Source organism: Lycorma delicatula, chromosome 11 (assembly GCF_047948215.1).
Source record: "Lycorma delicatula isolate Av1 chromosome 11, ASM4794821v1, whole genome shotgun sequence".
Lineage (NCBI taxonomy): Eukaryota > Metazoa > Arthropoda > Insecta > Hemiptera > Fulgoridae > Lycorma > Lycorma delicatula.
The window spans coordinates 67,712,287-67,736,627 of NC_134465.1; the positions used below are offsets into that span (position 1 = coordinate 67,712,287).

Sequence of the window (24,341 nt, forward strand, 5' to 3'; positions counted from 1 at the left end):
TAATGTAATTTAATGCCCCTAAGATAGCCAAGATACTTACTGATTGAGTTTGATCGTATTCATAAACCCCCTCTTAAAGGTATCAGAAAGAATTTTTTTTTTTTTTTTTGACTCATTTTGTACTAATTAAATGACTCCATTATATTATTATGCCACTTGGATTACGTATTTGGGCAATTTCATTCAGAAGTTTGTGATCATTTCAATTTTTTTCATCAGTTATCAGTATTTAGTTTTAAATATTCAGTCTGGATTAACTGACATTTATACAATTTTATACAATGACTTCTGGATTACAGGTTACTGATGTCATTTAATTTTGGTTACAATTGGTCAAAGTGATGCGGAGGATCACATGGGTTTCGTATCTCAAATTTTTACCAGAGTAGAATAGTTTAATTTTATTTAATTATTTACTTGCTTGCTTACATACTTCAAGTTCCATTTAAGTTCCCTGTTAAAAAGTAGTCCATCAAGGGCAAAGCTTTCAGTAGCCACAGTTACATAATTTTGCCAGTTTCACTTGAAAGCTTTTTAAAAAAAAATTAATGTCTCATTTATAATTTGAGTACAACTTTAAATTCAGTGTATCTACGTAAGATTTGAGCTAATTTTTAATAGCACTAGTACTGTTTTATGTTCAGAAGAAATAAATTCTTTTTTTCTGTTTTAAAAGTAAGAATGTTGAGTTAATAAGGCTTAATAATACCATCTGCTGTATAAATCTTTCAACCTTCATTTGATAAATGAGTCAATCGATCACTGATTGACTCGGTACCTGTTGCGTTAAATCTTGCAGGTAGATTAAGTTTGCCAACAATGCAAGTGAAATTTGTTGTATATAAGTTAGGAAATTATATTAGTTTTGTTAGTGCTGACCATCGCCGCTAATACTGCCACACCCACACAAATTAAACTTGGTATGCAGCCACAGTTTAGTTAGAATCATTGATTAAATAAATGAAAAAATATTATATTTAAATAAGATGATAAATATGTTAAGTTATGTGCATAAGCCGTGTTTTACATTCTTTTTGTATCTTTATATCTCGCATCTCTTATTTGTTTTCTTAACATACTTCATTTTCCTTGCCTGTATTAGCTTTAATTCTTCAATGTATTTCATAATTGAATGCTTTTTTTTCAGGATGACAATATGAAACAAAATGATATCGAAGTAGGGAATACACAACAGAATAATAATAATAATAATGCAAAATATAATGGCAACAGACAGTGTCGTGGTGGGAATAGTAATAATAATAATAAAACAAATTATGAAGTAAAAAAGACTGATAAAAATAATTACAGAACAGCTGGTGGTAGCGTATCATCATTAGAAGGCGATGAAGACGACTCTATTACCGAACAAAATTCATCGACAATAATGAGCACATCACTGACTACAGCAACTGCCACATCACAGCCATCTTCATCTCATATACCGTTAGTTTTATCATCCTCATCGTCATCATCTTTGTCTTCTCTGTCGACAACATCTTCAGCAGGTGGAACATATTCTTCAAATAATAATAACAAAAAGCTACACAATGGTAATCGTAATATTAGAAGAAATAATAATGGAAATAATATTAAGGCGAATAAAAACAGTTCAAATGAGCACAATAATACATCACAGGTAATTAAAAAAAATTTTCCTACTGAATTGTTATTACTATCTTTAAATTTAAATCAGAATGTCCTTGTGAATGATTGTATGTTCATTTGTACTGATATTCATTTAAAATTCAAGAACCATTGAACTGATGTGAATGATCCTTTTACTTATGTTTTTATTGAAATTTGAGATAACTTCTTATTGAGCAATCAGCTCTACTGTTTGTATAAGATTAAACATGAACAATGTAACCAGTTTTAATGAAATTTTAAGAATGAACTAGTTATAACAAATTATGTGGTTGAAATATTAACAGTATCTTCTTAACGTAACATGCGAACCAGTGGTTGCCACCTTTCTTTCGATGAGACTTTTATTATTTATTTGTACAAGAAGCTCTGTGCAAAAAAAGGTTGTTAGAAAAAAATTAAAGTTCTTTTGTCATAATTTTTTTATTTCACAATCAGCAACATCTTATTCTTTTTCATGCAACCTTTTCTTGGTTCTCGACTATGAAAAAAGAACTGTATGAAAAGCATTTTTGTACAATAAAGGAATTCAAAGATAAATCACTGCATGCATCGGGCATTGTTTCTCTTCAGGAATTCTAAAAGTATTAACAGTAGTAAGGATACAAGCATTCAGTCACATAGAGTTCTTTGAAGTAGATCAAAGTTTCAACAAGTAAATTTTTTTTAGCAATTCCTGTTATTTTTTGGATACCCTTTCATTTATACATGACCTTGAATTAATGTCAGATTTTTAATTATTAAGTTGTAATGGAATACATTTTATTTTGTTTTGGATTCTCTAAACTATTTTTTTTCATTTTCAGGTATCATTGAATACATCTAATAATCATCACATTAATAAACAACAGCTTAACAACGTTGTTGGTAATAGTAGTTTGAATAGACAAGAAAATAATAGCACAAGATTAAATAATGCCGCAAGTGGTAATAATAATAATAACCCAAAAAGTTCTTCAGGTTTAGTTGGAGGAAGTAATGTTGCCAATAGTGGTCGTAATAAAGATAAGATGACGCCAATTAAACGTAGACCTGTCAGTGATAAAGCAAACACACTGTTAACAATTAATTCTGGTTCATCAATCACATTACCTCATCCAAAAGGTATTTGATATTAATCTTTTTTAATGTTTTTTTTTTTATATACCTCTCATAAGAAAAAGTCATCACAATTGTACAAATTTTTAAAATTGACTTTAATTGTGTTACTGTATAACTAACAGCTAGAAAAAAAACATAATGTACGAGAGCTGTTTAGAAAGTTTTCAGCCTGATAAAGAAAACACAAGATTTTCTAGAAATTTTAGTCGCATTACAATTCAATACATTTAGACCAACTTTTAAACTTACTAATATTCTCAGTATAATGTGGTTTTTCCAATTTTACAAAATAGATGTTTGTCTCAGCTATAACCTCATCATTTTAATGAAATGCATCTTCTTCCAGTGAGTCATTTCTTCAGATTTTGATGATTAATTAATCGCTGGGAACCAGATCTGGTGAATACAGCACATATGAAAGCACTTCGAAGCATAGGTCATAGAATTTTGCAGCAACTACCCAAGATATGTGTGCATGTGCATTATTGCAGTGAAAGAGCACTTTCTTTTTGTAGACATATAGCCTGAACAGCAACACCCTTGATTTGGTCTAGAAATGAAGAATAATATTCCACGTTGATAGTCTTCCTTTTTTGTGGTACTCTATGATGAGCACTACACCACAAGAATTCCAAAAACTATTGTCACGAGTTTTCCTTCTGATTGAACTGTTTTTGCTTTCTTTGGCACACTTTTACCTGCTTCCATTCACTGTTTGATCTCTGGCATGAAATTGTGAATCCATCTTTCATCTACTGTTAAAATGTCAAAAAGTCTCAGTTGAATGACGTTTAAATAAACCTAAACACCCTTGAGAAGCATTCAGACAAATATATTTTTGTTCAACTATTAACAAACACAGCTTATCTCACAGAAAGCCTTTTCATACCCAAAAAATCATGCAAAATATAGAACATGATCTATCAAGAATATCATTGATTTTTTTTAATTTGTTGAACACGATCTATCAAGATGTTTCCAATGTTAGCAAGCTTGTATTCCAACAGTGAATATTATTTAATTCAGCATTTTTGATTTTTGTGATGATTTCACCAGTTGTAGCAGTTTTTTGGGGGTCCCAAGCATTCATCATCTTTAATGGAGGAGATAGGACCACATTTAAATTCAGTCATCCAATTTTTTACCATCAAAATTGAAGGAACATCCTTAAAGTGAATCAGACTTTTTGTATGTCCATTAGGTTAAACCCTTTAAAATTAATAATAAATGTAATTAATAATTTATAACAGCTTCAACTTCAGTTTTATCCGTTTTACAAATAATCTCAAAACTTTTATGCTTTATTCAAACATCACAAACAAGCAGTTAAACGTTCACATCTGAAACTTTGCTACATGCCATTTAAAAGATCATTCTTGACAAATATCGTGAAAAATTATAAGATGCTCATCATTTATAACTTTATAACACGTTCAAAGCTTACCAAAATGTCATCAACATATCCTTATAAATAATGAGCATCTTAAAACTTAATTCATATCATGATAGTTTAAAATCTACGTTTGAAACAGATAAATGCAGAAAAATAAGTGTTTGAGATGTTAACATGGAAATTAATAAAAATAACAACATTATAACTTCCCTATGTTGGAAACCAACTGCAAGTAAAATAACTATTATTTGGAGATCAGATCATTCTTGGTCACACAAAATTAATATACTTGCAAATGTATTGAATAGAGTGATACATTTCACACATAATAACAGGGTTAAATTGGATACATTAAATAAATATAAAAAGTATTGCAGTAAAAAATGTATCTCATAAAAATGTAAATTATAGTATCTCATTAATTGATAATATTTATAAAAAACAAAAATTAAAATTTAGTAATATAACAATATTGAAACGTAGAAATAATACACGTGACAGCGACAATATCTACATAAAGTAATTCAATACTAATAATATTATTGAAAATTTTATTAATGTTTATAATGATGAAAAATACAAACCAAAAAAAAGTATAAGCCACAGCCATATAATAAAACATTTAAAATTCCATAATGAAAATATGATTCTAATAATTCATGTGGGGTTTGTAAAATAACATGTAATGATTGTAGTAAAATTTATATTGGGAAAACAAATAGATCATTAGGGCAAGCTTTGCAGAACATTTTAGACATTATAAAAACAATAATTTAGGATTTTCTAATGTTGCTGACCATTTAATAATAGTAAACAAACATACCATTACTGATTTGGAAACAAATTTAAAAATAATTGAATTATAAAAAAAAATATGATAATAATGATAAAAAAATTCAGCTTGATTTTCGCAAACAGAGTTTGATAATGATTTTCTTATCAAAACTGCTGCAGCACTTTTGTAAATTATAAGTAAATTTCATAAAATATTTGTACAGTACTGTATGTGGTGCCTAGCCGCAAGCATATTTAAGAGATTTAAAAGTTTTTAAAAAAAGTTATTTTATTAAGAATGTTTAACTTTTATTTTAATTTCTTGACATATTTTTTAACGTGTAATTTGAAGTTTTTTAATTTTATGTTCAACAAATGATGAGGGGAACCCTCAAAAGCGCTCTTGATTACAAATAAGAAGTAATGAGATTAGGTAAGAAACATTATTGGATTCTGTACTGTGGTGGATAGCTGAATTTTACTTTTATTTTTATTTAATATATAAGTCATTCATAATCAACGCCCAGCAAAAACTACTGAAGATAAAACTGAACTGAAAATAAAATTTGTACACAAGTTCCTCTTATAGTGTACTAAGAACTATAAACAAACTGCTTGTTTGTGATGTTTGAATAAAGCAAACAAGTTTTGAGATTATTTGTAAAATGGATAAAACTGATGTTGAAGCTGTTATAAATTATTAATTACATTTATTATTAGTTTTAAAAAGTTTATTAACCTGATGGACATACTAAAAGTTAGTTACAGTGTACTTCTGGAGTGCACTGAGAAAGGTTTTTTTTTTTTTTTTAATTTCTGGGTTTAAATAGTTTAAATGGAGTAACAATATACTACTTTCTGTAGTTTCATAACAAATGCAGGTATCAGCTTGATTTTTAATGTGTGTTATCTTCATGTTAATATATAAAATCCAATTTTTATGATTTTCTAAATTCAAGTTTTAAAGGATTAAAATGGATATTTTATTTTTTTGTTGAAATCCAACTATTTTTTAATTTATCGGTAACAAATGAAGACATCAACTTGATTTTTGGTGTGTGTAATTTGTATGCAAATATCTAAAAATCAATTTCTAATCTTGGAACAATGATTACAAATTTTCCCTATTTCTGACTATACTAAATGAAATATTCAGAGTATATTTGGGCTTGCAAATACTCTTCAGTTAGATATCTAAAAACCATTTTTGTTTTTTTAATTTTAAGGGGTGCAACAGTGTACAGTGGAGCAACTCATCCAACAAAGCCACTGCCATTATTACTGCATGTGCAATGTAATTGGCTGCATCTGCCTCTGGTTACTTGACTAAAAACATAAAATAAAAAAATTGACAGCAACAGGAACACAAGTAACCATATAGAGCAGGTAAAGCCACACAGTGGGGATGCTAGTACATACAATATATCAAAGAAATCTTTTTTTTAATAAATCTCTACTTCATTTATTGCTATATATCTTTTATAAGTATTTTGACAAATCAAAGTAAAATATAACAATCAACCTTGCATTTAAAAAAATTAAAAAATACTAGAAAAACTTTAGTAAAGTGAAAAATTGAAAATTTTTTCCAAGCATAAACAAACATAGAAAACACGTTTTTTGCAGATAAGTATACAAAGAACAACTGCTGTCATGATAAAACAACCTATCCTGACTAGTCCTCATTTTTACACAAAACATGGATGAATTTTGTTTAATTCTTAACTGCTATTAGATGTAGTGTAAATATTACATTTAATATAAATTACAGATAGAATGCATTTTTAAGATTTTCCATGAATTACCCCTGTTTTAACTTAGTCTAATGTATCCACAAAGTTGTACATTTTGTGGTATTCCAGCAGCTAGACTGTATATATGTCCATCCAAATTAATTGAATCAAATCTCTACAGCAGTTATCACAAATCCACAAAAACTGAACAAGTAATCTATGGCTTCTACCTTTACATTTATTACAACATATAAGATAGAAATAGTGACATTGTTTTTGTATGTGGGTACCCAAACTGGGTTTTTGAAAATCCTGACTAAGATTAATAGTGTAATGCCTGAGTTTCATTCTAGGCAAATTTAGGAATCCGTTGTACACAAATTAAATATAATTGCTTTTCTCAAATGAAATGGTAGCTTGAATAATGACAAGTGTTTTAATGGTCCTGTCCAGTTCAGGAAAAAGAAAAGACTGTTTCTCCTTACAATAAATACTCCTAACTTTGGACAACTTGAAATTTTCTTCACAAAAAGCATAACTCATCTATTTGCATAAAAACTTTTGCTGAATTCACCAGTCACCATTGGATTATTATTAATAATATAATTAGCACACAGGCTGTGTATGTAATTCTTCCAAACCATTTCTATATTTGGAGACATGCCCACTGTTACATTCAAAATTTTGTTATGGTCTACTTCTTAACTAAGAATTTTTAAAGAAAATAAGAATGTTAGTGATAATTCAAACTGTTCCACCAAATCCCCTATGTGTATAATCTCAATATGACTTCTTGTTGCACTACCATTAGTTTACTTACACAGATTAAAACAAGGTCTTGTGTTAATTTTTCATAATCACACTTATTGTAATAACACCTTTAATCTGTAAAAATTTCATGATTTTTTTTTTTTTTGTGAGTGGAGAGTCTTGCCCTGTAAAGGAGAAAACATATCCATACCTGGAAAAGTCCTCACTGCCGTGCTGCATACTACTGCCAGCTCTTGGAAAAAATGAAAAGTGCTTACATGAAAAAAAGCACAGTCAGCAAATGAAATATGGGATTCTCCTTCACTACAATGCTCAGCCTTATACAGCTATTTATTCAGGATAAACTGGATGAAATTTAATGGGAAACTTTAGAAAATCTTTCCTGTACAGTCCAGATTTCTCCTCCTGCAGTTTCTTTTTGTTTGGGCCTATGAAGGAAGCACTGGGAGGAATTAATTACAGTACGATAACAGAGTAGAAGAGTGTATGCGCATTTACTTTGTAAAAGGTCATCAAACTTTAAAAAGGGAGCCACAAGTTCACCACACATAGGAAAAGATATTCTGAACTTCAGAGTGGCTAGAAAAATTATTTTTTTAAATTTTTATTCTGAACTAATTAATAAATGCTAAAAACAAAATTCGGATTAATATTTGGTCATTAATTTGTCACATTAATGTTCTGATATAAAAAATTTATTTATGTTATGCAATGTTGATTGCAACATCCAATGAAGGACACAAGTATTTTAACAAATTTAAGTACTGCCTGTAAAAATATTAAGCAGAATTAAATGAATTATTTAATGTAAACTGTTTTTTTATTTGTTTACATCAGTTTTTTTCTTTTTTTAACAATTGTGGTGTAACTGGCATTTAGAAAAATGTTGCTACTTTTGAATGCCTGAAATGTTTTGCCTGTTTAAGATTGTTTTTACTTATTTATTTTTTGAATTTATTTTTTTTTAATGTAAAAAATTTTGTTCATTTACATAAAATTGTTTAATATGTGTTACATAATAATTTCAAAATTGCCAACAAACAAGAAAATAAAATCAATTTTTGTTTTAATTAGAAATAATGACCACTGTAAGCCCTCCTCCGATCAGCACAGCTAGAGCTTCTTTCAGCGATGTTGTTGCAAGAACTAGTAATGGACCGGTTTCTGTTGTAAGACTTCCATCATCATCATCTTCCTCTTCATCATCTTCATGTTCTTCAAGTTCATCATGTCCTTCTGTGTCTTCTTCTCTGTCATCTTCATCGTTATCATCATCTACATCATCCGATATTGCAAATGTGACTACCGCTTCTGCTGGTCTTGGTCAGTTTGTATTTTGTATTAATTTAATTTTATGTTTATATATGTGTGTGTGTGTGTGTGTGTGTGTGTGTTATTCTATGTATAGTTGATATTATTGTGATTTCAGTTTTATGAAATAAATGCATTTTTGTTATTCATAAAATGTCGGTTTACACATAATATGATCTGTGTACATAAATTTTTTGGCAACTAATTAGAGAGCTCTGTTAACAGTGTTGTATTTATTTTTATTAATTAGTGTAAACATTTTGTACATATTATTTTAATTATAAAAATTGGGATTCTTTTTTCAGTAAAGATAAATTAAAGAAAATTATTGATTATTTAGTTTACCTCTAATTTGAAGCAGTATACTAGGTCTGTTTATAAAGTATCTGATCATAGAGGAGGAAAAACAAATCTTACTTGTCAGCTTCCAATTCTAATATCCTTCAAAATAGTTCCCATGTGACTCCACAAAACTAACAGTTCTTCTATTGCTGAAAATATCTCTAAAACGTCCTTTTAATATGGCTGTCAGCTGTACTTGCATGTTCTTCTTAATGTCCTTTGTTGAGCTCTTAAATCTTTTTTTGGCATCTGTAGCTCCAAGAGCAACTAAAAATCATAAGCAACCTGTTGAGTCCGGGGAATTCCGTTTGACTACGAAATCCCGGATGAAACATGAAGACTGCCCATTGTGATGTCATTGTTATTGTTGTGATGTCAGGATTGTTATTATGATGCAACTGCTAATTGTGTGATTCCAATATTTTTCTAGTCTTATGCACTGAATTGCATCTCAAAGTCCATAAAGAACCTTTTAATAATACTGTTTATTAATAGTTCTGGTAGTTTTCCAAGATCAAACTGCACACTTTATGAATGATATCCAATATTTGGTTTATTGGCTGTACCAATGGATAAGTAAATTTACCGTTCTTTAATTTGTACAACCCCATAGCACTGCTTTTGAAAGCCAACTTAATTTTATCAGGTATCGCTGAGCTTTTGGCAAAATCTGATGTAGTATTATTGTGTTTAATATATTTCATTGCTTAACACAAAATAAAAATTTAGTGAGTGCGTATCACTACACACTAGAAGATCTACTGCGATACCATGCTAAGTTTTGAAATTTCAGAGACATATGAAAGAGATTTCTTTTAATTAAAACATTCATGTCTGTCCTAACAGGGAAATCGGAACATGTAACATTACACAGAAACAGGAATATTGTTTAATATTCATCTTCCACAGTAAACATGAATATGCAAAGTAAAATAATAAATCAAGCGTTTTCAAGGAAAATCACAGCTGCGACTTTATTTTATGGCCACAGTAACTTGTCACAGTTTTAATAATTACCATTATTAAGGTTAAGATGAAAAGATCAAAGAATAGCTGGATTATTCAAAGAGTGGAAAATGAAACTGAAAGGACTGGAGAATTATTGTTCAGAATGAATCATACGTAGATTGTTAACACTAAGGATGTATGTATGCATGTATTAGTTAACAAATTATATTACTACTAGTTGTAAAGTTCTTTGTTTAACATACAGTAGCATACAGAGTTGCCAAAAGTGCACATCCCTGTCACAGTTTCATTCAGTCTTCAGCTATTCAGTAAATATAAAAATGTATATTTAATATAATATAATCACAGTAAATATTCTTCTTCATCAAGAAAGTTTATCTACTTTCTAGGATTTTTAAAGGTATGTTTTGCAGTCTAATTTTTTTTCTCGTATTGAACAGGTCCAATCGGTTCAAAGAAATTAAGAAGAGCAGATTTAATATGGTTAGATCAACAGCAAGGGTCACCATCAGCATCAGCAGCTTCATCCTTAAACACGAGCACAAGTTTATTCGGCATCGATCAGAAGAATAATTCAACTGTATCTCAGGTTAGTTAGTATATCAGTGACCTTTTCTTTTTGTATAAAATTTAAACTTTTAATTAACATATTAAGAAAATTCCATTTTCGTATTCACAAGTACAAACTTCACAATCTTCTGTGGTGAATTAATGTATTATGAAAAAAATTGAAACAATTTAATTATGATACAGATTTTTATCCCAACCAAACATAAACACACCTCTAATATTTGGTAAATCTTCTGTCAGACAACACATATTGGCTGGCCAAATACCAAGCATAATGGGAAAGTTATCTTGTACAGACAGTAGGAAATCATTGTCATGTTAGCACTATAAAATTCTCTTTTAAATTTAGGAAAAAGCGAACCTTAAACTGTTCAGTTGGTGAGGCAAGTATCTGGATACATGTTTATCTTCTGCATGGAAATTCAGAACTTAAGTGTAGTTTAAAAGTAAGAATAGATTGAAGATCGTTGTGCAGTTTTGAGTTTTATCAGAAACGGATTTTATGTTTACAAAGAGATACAATTGTATTGGAAAATTTTGGGAAGAACGTTATTACTTCCTGGTTTGTGCCATATTTCTTGTTAAATGATCAGTGACATGATGTGCAGTGTGCAAGAGAAATCCTTTAAAATGGATATAAAGATAAAGAATTCTTAAATCTGTTTGTGATGGAGGATGAAAGTTTGTTCATTTTTTGTTATAATTATTAGAAAATCACCATGATTACTAAACGATAGGAAAAATTGTCTTCAGAAGTCAAAGAATGCTTGTGTATTTCTGTGCGATAAAGCATTTACTTACCATAAATTTGAACCCAGAGGAACAAATTACTAGTGGTAGTTTTTATTTACAGAGTAGGATCCATTTTGTCCAGTCTGAGTACTCCTGAAGCTATCTCTTTGTCATAAAGTTGCTATATAAACAATTTTTCTTCTTTTTAATGTCCTCTAGCTTTGTATTTCCAAACAAATGCTTTTTTAGGTAGCATTATACCTTATTCCATTTGTTTTTAATAGGTTTTATTAATTTTTTTCCTTATATGTCCATTCAATCTGATCTTCATACCTACATCTTTATTAGCTAAGCCCTTTTTTCATGATATTCCTTATTTCATAAACTAAACAAAACATTTCCTAGTTTGTTTTTTAGGGCCATGTTTAAGGTTCAACATTAGAATTTTGTCTCCATAAGTAGTCTTTTTTAACTTAGGATTAATTAGCCAATCAAATGATTATATTTATCTTGTTTATCATTTTATTTATTATTATTAATTTTCAGTAGTAAATGATAATTTTTTGACAGGTACAAAATACATCAGTTTGCAGTTCTGGATGGTCTGAAGGAGTCGGAGTTGATTCTAGTTCTTCGGCAATTGGTTCCACTGGCATCGGTATTGTACCGTGCACTAATAGTGCTGCTAGTGGTTGTTCAGTATCTAACAGTTTAGTTTTAAAAGTTTTGCAAGAAGCCGGAGAGTTACAGCAAAGACAACAAGCACAGATTGCTTTTAAAGGTATCATTTTTAATGGTCTTTTACAATATCTAATTGCAACAACATATGTAAGTTAGGAAAATAAGCAAGAAAGTTAGGTTGTTGTTAAAGTATATTAGCAATGGCAAAACTGTCAGGTTTTATTAGGAATGTGCAAATGAAAAAATTAAATGTGCATTTAAAGGTACAGATTTTATTTTTCCATAATCTTTCTGTAAAAAGTATGTTTAACATGTTTTCATTATATACTTGTTATTCATATTTCTTACACAGAGTGATATTCAGATTAGTAACCTATACACACCTACTCTTGCACCAGTATTACATTAAAAAATCAATCTTTATAATAAAAAAAAAAATGGTACTTTAATTTTTTTATTAAAATTAGCAGACTAAGTTGGAATATTGGGGTATATTTCATCTTTACTTGCTCGATGACTTAATGCATTTTTTTATGATTTAACTGTAATGTTTTAATGACTTCGGATAGTTATTAAATCTTTTAATTATGAAAATATTGTTATTAGGATATTAATTTTAGAAGGAAAGTTGAAAAAGAAAAAAGTTGCATACATGGCATTTTGTAAATCTTGAAAAAGTATTTGATAATGTTGAGTGGAATAAAATATTTTAAGATTTGAATAAGATTGTAATATTAACAGAAAAGATATTTATTATAGAGGAAAAAATCATTAGCTGTAATAATGATAGAAAAGGTAAAAAGGCAAGTAGAAAAAGGGTGAGATAAGAATTTTTTCCTACCCATTTTATTTTTTAATTTTATCTATAAATAATTGTAATAATAATGAAGAGAAGGTAAAAAGTCTTGAACAAAAGTCCCTTAAATAGAATATGAAGAAGAATTTTAAAATGAATTGAAGAAGATAAATTAACGACAGAATCTTATAAAACAAAGGAACATACTGGTCCTTTGTTTTGTAAAATTCTGTGTTAAATTATAACTGTTATACCATGTGATCATTTGAAAAGTTAGGACAATTATTATTCAACAGCTATCAGTCCCATCATATTTTTGTTTACATGTGTTAAGAATAATTTACCAAACAAAGTACAGCCTAAAATAGAGAAACACAGTTTCTTTAATGTCTTGTTTTCTACAGAATTACCATAGATTAATAACTAAGTTTGCTGTTTATTTTTGTATTATAAATAACATTATTTTGCCTCCTTTTCCTGTTTTTGGAAAGACATTTTACTTTTTACAATGAAGAAATATTACAATAATCTACATTACTACTGACACCTATATGATTCTTTGAAAAACATATTTTTAGTTAAAAAAAAAAACAGATGTTTAATTTGTAAGTAGTCATTTTAGGAAAATATATCAAAATCCTTTTGTAGGATGTTATAAGAGTTTTCACTAAGAATGTATTTATAACTTACTACTAGTTTAAAAAAATACATTTTTTTATTGTTTTTATTCAAGATTCTTCTATTTATATGTATAAATAGCTTTTAAGTACCTGATTTCTTTAGTTATATTACATAGACATTGATTATACAAAAATTAATTTGTAATACAAACTTAAAAATTATGACAAAGTTTTATTTTTTTATTCATAGACACATGGGCAAATGTAAATTCTATTTGGGAACCGCCTTCATTATATACACCACCATCTACATCTACATCTTCATCTTCAACAGCACCTCAGCTTTCAGCAGTCGGCAGTCCGCTATGCCCGATGTGGGGTTCAGATGTTTGGGCTCCCCCAACTGCTCCATGGGCACCACCTGGTCTTGCACCACCTCCACGTCCTCGTAACACTACTTCTACTGGCCTCTCATCTGATATTGATGTATGTTATGTTTATTATTTTTTTAAAGTCACATTAATATTTTATTAACAAAATGTTAATTATCCTAATGAGCATATGGAACCGATATAAATATTAAAAAATATGTTATGAAACTTTTCAGCTCATACCTAAAATATAATCTATCCAATGATTATATATTTTATCCATGATCTTATATTGTTCTATTATGTGATGAAAATTGTGATAACACTTTTGTAAAAAACGATTACATTTAAAAAAAATTCCTTTCGGCACGCTGGAAGGCAAAGCTAGATTTCACCGGTGCTAAGTAGGGGATAAAAAAGATTTCCACCTTAAAGTTAAGAAAAACTTCAAATTTACTCAATACAACAATGGTTGCATGTGAAAAAAGTTTCACATGTGTAGCATACAGCAAACCCCATCATCTTATAATTCCAGCAAAATTTTGGTCATCCCTTGCCATAAGGGTTGGTCATATCAAAGATTATTCCATACAAAAGTTTTAGGTAACGTTTAGAGGACTGATGACCAGTTTAAACCGATTCGATATTGTGCCTATTAAGGGAGGTATAATATTTTTTTTGTCTTCGATAGCCCATTTCCCCTCCTTGGGCCAATCGTTGATGATATCAAAAAATTTTACTTACATACGTTTTAGGCCCTTATCCAAAGAATAGTAGGAACTTTAAACAGATTCTATATTTTACTTAATAAGAAAGTTATAGCGACATTTCATTTTTTTTTATAAAAACCCCCATTTCCACCCCCATGGTCCAATTTTGCTTGTTAACAAACTCGATCAAGATTTTGAGTCATATTTTATGTATTAATTTGAAAGTGATTGGCGCAAAATTACGGCAATTATTGTGTTCACAAAAAAGTGAAATATATGTGTGTGTGTGTGTTAATTTATTTAAATTAATTTTTTTATAATCCACTTTTTTTCCTCTACGTTAAATAAATATGTATAATATAATTTTTTTTTTCAGCCATCACAAAGTTCAAAATTAGAGAACACTCTTACCTTTACTTTTTTATGTTAAAAACATTTTCAAGCCTAAGCCCATCATCTTCAGTGATATTTTTTAATAGTTCTTCATCTGCTTACATTTACACATTAAATTTTATCTTTTTTATTTTTATTTCATAAAAATTGTCATTAACAAAATTTTTAAAACATTTTAATAATTCAGAATTAGTATTTTTGTTTAGTCAAGAGAATTAAAAGTATTGCAGTAAGTATTAATCTATCAATATTGTATCTTTGTATGCCAACTGAAATAATTTTAATAAGAATGTCCCCATCAAGTTCTGTTTGCAGATTTATAAGGCTGAATTTACGTTTATATCTGTATATATATACAATTTTTTTTTTAATTTCTAATTTTGTATTATATTTTTATATTCAATATTTGCTCTTTCAATTTTTTTTATAAATTAGTTATATTATGATTTTTATTTTTAAATGATCTAAAATGTTCATTAAATCTATCTTTAAAGGACCATATTAGTTATACCATAAACTAACTAGAGGTAGGTATATAAAAAACCTACCTCAAATGAAAACATTATAAACAAGAATTCTAATCATCCTTGGTCCTAAAAAATTAATATTTTTAAAAACACGATAAGTAGAGTAATAAAATAAATAATAAACAGTAATTGTATAATGAAATAAATAATATAAAAATTATAGTTATAAAAAGTGGATATCATATGTTGTTGATTGATAATATATATAAAAAATGTAATCCAGAATTTTTCAATAACACAAACATTACTATATTAATATCCATAAATAAAAATAAAAACAGTGAAAATATTTATAAATAGCACTATTATACAAATAAAATTATAGAAAACTTGATTGACGCATATAATGATAAAAAATATAAGCCTGCTTGTAAACCTGATAATCATGTAATAAAACATTTTAAATATTATAATGATAAAAAAGTAAAAAATAATATGATTCTTCCAGTATTTATAAAATAAAATTGAACAATTGCAAAAAGATATATTTTGGTAAAACGAATAGGTTCTTTAAAGATAGATTTAATGAACATTTTAGATCATTTAAAAATAAAAAAATAGGTTTCTCAAATGTAGCCAACCACTTAATAAATAATAATTATACTATAATTTAAAAATAATTGAAACAGTAAATATTGAACATAGAAATACAAAGATAAGATATTGATAAATTAATAGTTACTGCAATACTTTTTCATTATCTTGGCTGAACAAATGTTTGTTGTGAATTTTTTTAATGTTTTTTTTTTTTTAATTTTATTTATGACAATTTTTACAAAATAAAAGTAAAAAGATAAAATTTAATGTGTAAATGTAAACAGATTTACACATTTTGCACATAAAAAAGTAAAGGTAAGTGTTCTATGAAATCTACCTAAAATAATGTGACCGGTTCAGTTTTACTATAAGGTCTCTGCAAAATGTATTATATGAATTTTTATCCTAAGCTGTCTATTTTTCTGGAATTTTCTTGTGAAATTGGTTAATACGTCAAAATGAATTTTGAGATAAATTGTTATGCTGTAACAAACCTTCATTAAGAGATGGTGATGCCAAAAGTTAAAAATATTTTCAAATTGTCTTAAGTAAAATCAGTGTAATATGTATTTTTTTTTAAATTAATTTTTTAATTTTGTCTGTAAAATAACTAAACTAATATCATGTGTAATATTATTAATGCATACTGTTTTTCAAAAAATAATAAATATTTTATGATAAATAAATTATTTAAAAATTATTTAATAGTGCAAGGTACATTTTTTAAAAGTAAAAATCAGTTTTTAAAGTACTGCCATCTGTAGCAATAAATCAGGGTTGCTTATGGGTTGTGTTTTAATATGACCCAGCTCTCGGCATTAGTCAGTGGTCAAGTCAGCTGTATGATAGTTGTGAGTAATTAAGAATGAGTATGATGATAGATAATCTCACCAACTGTGATGTTAACATTGTTAGATATTTTTTTGTTAGCAAAATCAATAATGAGTCATTCCATAAGATACTGCATGATGGTGGGGTTGAATTTACTTAAAATACCTTGAGTAAGCAATATACAAGCTATACAAAATCAGATGTTACATATCCTGGTTTGTTTTATTTAGAATATAGGAATTAAGTGAAATCATAATGCTTAATGTAATTTAGGTAATTAATTGCTTCTAAATGGCATCTAAAAAGATTCTGTTTAATGATCAGTGATTAGATACAAACTTACAGGCAAAATTCAGCCTGTTGAGGTAGAGATGCATATCATGCTTTTTGTGATGCATATAAAAAAGCATCTTGGACTGGACATTATGGGCCGAAAGGCAGTAATTTCACACAGTAAAGGAAGCAGCATAATGAATAATTAAGATAAGTAATTCTCAGCCTTTGCTGAAAACCTTTTTATCTCCCAGCGGTACTTCAACTCAGCAGACTAAGATTTGATCAACAGTTGTGAGAACAGTGGTTGTGATACATCTGTGTGTTCTTTGCCTGTAATAGCATTTCAGCAGTAAATGACTGATTTGAATCCTTAACTTTTTTTACACAAAACGACAACACAATTATTTTTTTTTGTTATAAAGATGATCTTTCTAAAGTGGAGATTATGTGGCTTCTCAATGTTGTACAAAATAAGTTATCCTTAAGTTAATGTGAAGATATCGGTGCATCTTTTAAAATTATGTTCCCGATAGCTGTATAACATCAAAATTCCAGCTTGGAGCTACTAAATGCTCTTATATCATTAATCATGGTCTTGCATCACACTTTGATGACATTCTGCAAATACGCTAGAATAGTAATGGCAAAATATTTTTCAAGTAAATTTTAATAAATTTGTTTTCTGTACAAAATAAGATGTTCTGTTTTAGTTTTCTTATTTGTATTACTTTTAGTCACAGTAATTTTTGTTTTCCTGTAAGTTGTGCTCATACATATATTCTTTGTTAAATTGAAATTCTGTTTGAAATTGAAATTGTGTTTCTTAGCATTTTTAGCAAACCAAGTTATTAAATATTGTTTTTGTTTACTACAAAATAATGTAGGCTAGTTTTTGTGAAAAATGTTTTGCAATATTAAGTGCAAGCCAATTGTTTTTAAAAATTGCTTTAATTAGTTTCTATTTCTTATGTGTGTTACATTTAGTTACCATGATGTTCATTTTTGTGCAAGAAACTTATAAAAAATTTTTTTTTGTATTTTGCAGTATAATTTACTGAATCAATCACAAAAAAATAGCCTAATTTTAAATGTATATTACAAATAAAATCATTAAAAAATAAACTTTAAAAATGATTGTAATAATAAATAACAAAAAAAAGGCATTAGCTGGGCAGCTAAACAATGGTGGAGGCTGCAAAAAAATTAAATATCTATTTTGTGGAGTAAATGCAATAAGTGTAACATTATGAAAGTCAGAAAATTTTTACTAAATTGGTCAGGAAAAAGGAATCTTAAAATTCGGTGGGAACCCCCTGCATATATTTCTCGTTCCATAATTGTAAGAGAGTTATTAGATCACAAATAATTGTAGTGATGATGATGCTGAAAATGTTAATGAACGTGTACAAGCAGAAACTTCATGTGAAAAGTTTTTGCAGCATTTTGAAAATGAAGTGGATGGGCTATTTGACTGCTCCATCACTGGAAGATGAAACCTGAATTTCCTATAAAAATTAGAGTCAAAACAATCGTCAGTGCAGTGGCATCAAAACTCCAGTAAAATTAGTGCTATTAACAATTAGTATTTTTATTAATTAAATTTTGTTTTTATTTATTTATTATTAAATTTATATTATTTAATGTATTAATTTGTTACAGCAAGGTCTTGAGTATCATCCTTTTCGGTCATTAAGCAATATTTGGTCGCCCAATCCTTCAACTTCAAATATTTGGCAACCACCGACTACCAAATAAAATCTGATACAAACGTATAATAATATACATCATTTATACTCTTACACAATATGACAATGATGATGATAATTTAACATAACAAAAATAAGCAAAACAAAATAATAACAACCAAACTTTAATTATTACTATCTGCATGTAATTATTAATAATATGTAGTTATATTGTTATTATTGTATTGCGCTCGATTGATTGATTTATCACTGGCTGATCAAAGGAATGAGTTTTCTTTTTTGTTTTATTTTATATTTTATTAATTTAAATAATATTTTGTATATTATTTTATTAGTGAAATATGCATTCAGTTATATACATGATAATTTTTGTTGATTTGTATTTTTTTTCAGTAATTTTTACTAATATTATTTTGAAATGTGTGTGAAAATTACACTTTGATAAAATAAAAAAAGAAGTGGAAAAAAGAAACATAATTGTTTGTTTATAAATAAAGACAATCATTGAAAAATATGGATTGGATTTCATAAGTTTTTTTTAAGGAATGATTTAATTCCTACTGTACTCCATTTCAATTTAATAAATATTTTCTCTAAATTTAATAAACAGTCTGGTTCAGATTATTATTTATTTATTATTTTTCTTATATTAATTTCATATCTTGTTGCATAATTTGTTTATTAAAAATATTTTCCTAGTATCTTGGTTTTTTTATTTTTCAAATAATTTAATCACAAAAAGGTGTTCCTTACCTGGTAAATAATGACAATTTTAGAAAAATACTAAAATCTATTATCATCACGTTCATCATAAGCTAAAAATCCTATAAAACTTACACTAGTTTCCTTCTCAATAACTATTTTTTGTCTTCTGGTATATTTTTCAAAGATGGAAATGTCATTTTCAGTACCACATGTTCAGTTTGCATAAAAAGAAATTCAACACAATTTTTTACTTATGATCCTGATTGAAGCTTAAGGAGTTTATGATTCCACATTTAGTAATTAAAAAAAAAAGCTAATATAAAAATTCCCAAACATGCACATATTTTGTCACAAATATGTTGGGGTTTTTTGCTGGTGGGGGAAGGGAGATTTTAATAAAACTTATTCAATACAGATTTGTTGAGTCATTTTTTTAAAGAAGTTTATGACATAAAAATATGATTACAGGGATACTTAATTAACACTTCTCTGAACAAGCAAGTTTTCTGATATTTACACCTTATATTTCTTCAGTGGTGTACAGTTGTAGCTAAAACGTCTGTGAATAGAACGTTTGTGATGTTGGTCTTTTTTATTTCTATAACCTGATTCTTTCCATTTATAACGAAATAATTAAAAGTTTTTTACATATTTCATTTGCCATTTCATCATTCACAGTTTAGCTCTTGTTTGTTTTTAGAATTTTAATTTTTTAACTATAAATACATCCAAATTATGTACCAGTATAATAAGGAAAAAATATAGTTGAAATAATAATTTGTAAAAAAAAAGTTCTTTCTTCATTTTGTTTCCTGTTTAGGATATTATTCTTATACATTTTATGTTTAAATTTTCAAAATGTGTATGAATTGTACTTATTACTTGTATTCATCAACAAGGTTCAGACAAGTTGGCTTCAAATTCATTCAATAATTATATGTATTACAAACATTATTTCATTGAATGCAAATAACGTCTGTTATAAGGGGGTGGTCAGGAAGTTTTTCTGTTAAATTTTTTAATAACATTAAAGAATAAAAGTTGGTCAGGTTAATTCCATAATCTTTGTGAAAGAAATATCAGATTTCGCTATTGTGTGTAAAATCATTGAAATTTGTTTGATGAGAGATTCCTTTATATATACCAGTTCATTTAGTAATATTATAAATAAAAAGAATAAATTAAAAGATTTCATAAACATTTTTTTATAATTCTTCAGCTTCCTGCTGAATCACATGTGATTTGTCACATATGTTAAGTGACTTCTTTCATTTTGGAGATGATCCTTTCTTCACTATTACTATTTCTTACTATAAATAGAAGTACATTTATATTACCGCAATTCAGAGAAGTATTTTCAAGTTGTCTTCAATAGGTAACGCTTAGATGATTTTGGTGATTCAATTGTCTCAGACTTAAATTTAGATTATGCTTTCTTTGTGCGTAAAAGATCAATGTTTACATGTAGTATTGAGTTTCGAGCATCGCTCTTATAGAAAGTCCTTCTCATGGGGAAGTTGTATTTTTCTGTGTATCATTAATAAGAGCAATCAGTTTTTTCCCATTATCCTCTTACGTTAAATTAGACATTTATAACTCTTGTTTGATAAATTATTACTTTATTTTTTAAGCAAGTAATTTAATTATACTCTTTACTGGAAAACTGGTAATTTAGATTGATAATAAGGCATCTTGTATTTTATTAAGCAAGTGGGAGAAGATCAAATTAGAAATATATAAAAAAAAATATGTTCATTGATTCATATATTGACTCTTCATAAAAAACAACAGTTTTTAATTATTTTTACCATCATACTCGCATGCCACTACCTGTGTGAAACACCAACCAATTTTACCCTCAGAAAATAAAAAATTAAATTGTAATAGGTAATTCCCAGATTTCACTCCATTGATGAAGATTGTCCGGCCTAAGGAATGTTAATATTAAAAAAGGTTTATAAACTCCTGTGCTAAGTACCAGCCAATTATTTGGTTACATAGCATGAAACAAGTATTAATTTTTTACATATTTAGCATTGAGACTTGGGGAAGATAAAAAAAATAAAAGTGCCGTAATATAAATATTAATTTTATAACATTTTTAAAAGAAATTATTAATAAATATATCACTTGTTCTAGTATAAAAGATTGGGCCACCTTAATCAATCCACCAGTTTCAAAATCAAGATAAACCAAGATAAAATTTTTTTTATGTAAGAAATTAATTCAGAAGTCCAGTGTAATATTATAATTAGCATTTCTCTACATACATTTTTTAATGACTTATAAAAATTATAATTTTGATACATTATAGTATTTTTTGTTTTTTAATAAACTTTCTGACTGCAATTTTATGAAAAGGACTTTTACATTTATATTATTCAATGCATAAAAATTAATTCCCTTAATATAAATATAAAAATTAAAATATATATTGAGAGCTGTATATTACTGGCTTCTGTCACCTTGAAGTACTCCCCTTGTGTATTTATACACATGTTAAGATTATATTCCCATTTCTGGAAAGAGACCTGGAACTGTTTTTCCTGAATACTCTTGAATTTTTTTATCACATTATGGTGAATATTAATGATGATGAAAAATCTTCACCCTTTTAGCTCAGTGTTTTGGTAAATAAGCAGGATATCTTAGTCGGTAGTCAACTTTTTAACCTGAAATTCTTTAATAATGAGTACAACTCCCAAAACAATTTTGCAATCTGTTCATTTTTGCGTTCATCATTTTTGTTTTTGGACTACCCACTTCTTCAAATCATAAGTCACTCGTACACTTAATTTTTTTATGTCATTCACACCATAAACCACTTTCTTCAATAGCTTTTTAATTTTAATCGCTCATTTATACACCAATGTTTACATATCTTTATTGTTTTCATAATATCCAACTAACTAATGGCTTAATAGCTTGAGTTTTACAATTGCATTACTTAAAATATATAAAAATACAATTATTCATGTGATTCAATCATATAGGCAGTTGCCTAAACTCATTCACATTATGCAGCTGTTCCAGAAGTTAAATTGTCATACTTTATATGTATTTATTATTTTTAATTTTAGTATTTTTATTAGTTCTCTACACACTTCTTTAACCGCAAACCAAAATTAATACTAATAATCTTATTTCCATTTTTTTTTTTATAGTAACATTTACATTAATAAATATATTTCAATTATCATAAACAAATTGAAGTAATCAAATAATTTTTAGTATTACTTATATGCTAGTCATCACATTACTCTTGATTATACATGAGGCATTTTTAAACCTCTGCAAAAAATTCAATTTATTGCTACTGTGCTTAAGCTACTTAATTATTATTATTATTATTATTAGTACCTTTTATTTAATTTACATTAAAAAGAAAAGAGGATTTAAAGGTCTGTTTCTTGTTTATGGCTGCTTTTTAACTAAAATGAAATTTCTCTACTTTACATTCAAATAACCACACTTTCACTAGAGATCTTTTATAGCATTTAAATTACAACTTTTCATTTTTCATTGTTAATATGGTAAATATTTTGGTGTCCACTTGCAAAATATAGAGAGAATCCTTATATAACTTTTTATTTTTATTTTTTGTATTATCTTTGAGTTTAATTGATTAAACATTATTCCATGAAATTAAAAAATGATTTTTAGAAAATGTTAGTCATTAAAATATTACTGAATTTCATTTAAATTAAAAAACTTTTTTCTCGCTTCTTTTGAATATTAATTAATCTATGTTTAGAATAATTATAAAAAAATTTTCCACATTTATCAATGCTGTTTCTGAGCATGCTAACCAGTATTACGTTAAAGAAATTATAAAAGGGAATCGATCACTTTTTTTTTTTTTTTTTGACAGTTCGTATAATAATAAAATGATTTTGATATATTTTCTAGTTAATTTAAGTTGAGAAATAGATACTTTTGATAATATATATGTTAAAACACAGTAATGTATAGTTGTTTTTAGTATTTTACATTGGCTATCCATCATATCCTTGTAATAAACCAACCATAAAATTATTAATTATATATTTTATATAATGAAAATTTAACAAATCCAGTTTTCCTGTTATTCAATTACAAAGGAGTACTTAAGAACAGCAACCCCCCATTATCAGTTGGAAATAAGTTTTTCTATTCATTTTAGTTTAAAAATTATTTCATAATGGAATAAGTAATTAATGAAATCCTATCTAATCATGTTTTATGACTATGTATTTATTTTTTACATTTATAATTATAGTTTAAAATTAAATTATTATTATTTTCTTTTAATTACTAAAAATAATTTATAAACCTGTGAATTTTGTATTAATATTGTTGTTGTTTGTAAGTTTGTTTTTTTTTTTCATTTTTATTTTTATATAAATAAGAATAATATTGAGAAAACAAAGTATTTAAAAAAAAAAATACTGTTTTTTGAGTTGTGTAATAAAACAAATTAATATTACCACTTCTTGCGCTTTATCTTAACCAAAGAATTTTTTTTTGTAACAAGTAAAAAGATTGATTTAATTTTTTGTTATTTTTATTGTTCTGTTAATATATTTTTGTTTATTTTTATATAATTATTACCATTATTGTTTTCAAGCATAAATAACATTATGCATAAAAAATATATTTATGTATAATAAAAACATAACATATGTATGATACAATCATTGTATCACATTATGAAATTATAAATGAATTGCTACCATTATAATAATTTAAAAAGCATAATTATTTACAGTAAAAAAAAAATACACGTTTTATAATTTATATTTTAAATCTGCAAAAAGGTTTTAGTTTATGATTTTACATTTACGATTATAATTATTGTCATTAATA

The 24,341-nt window shown here is 27.1% G+C and overlaps 1 protein-coding gene across 1 annotated transcript in view; it reads left to right on the top strand.

Annotated features, from left to right (window-relative positions):
- The window catches only part of Tmem131 (Transmembrane protein 131), a 125,486-nt gene extending 101,525 nt beyond the window's left edge, over positions 1–23,961 (top strand). Inside the window, exons 21-27 of the mRNA XM_075379066.1 lie at positions 1,148–1,639; positions 2,454–2,751; positions 8,494–8,742; positions 10,482–10,630; positions 11,914–12,124; positions 13,691–13,926; positions 18,745–23,961. Coding sequence (XP_075235181.1) covers positions 1,148–1,639; positions 2,454–2,751; positions 8,494–8,742; positions 10,482–10,630; positions 11,914–12,124; positions 13,691–13,926; positions 18,745–18,840 — 1,731 coding nt within the window. The 3' untranslated portion in view covers positions 18,841–23,961. The remainder of the gene's footprint in view (positions 1–1,147; positions 1,640–2,453; positions 2,752–8,493; positions 8,743–10,481; positions 10,631–11,913; positions 12,125–13,690; positions 13,927–18,744) is intronic.
- Positions 23,962–24,341: the final 380 nt, after the last annotated feature.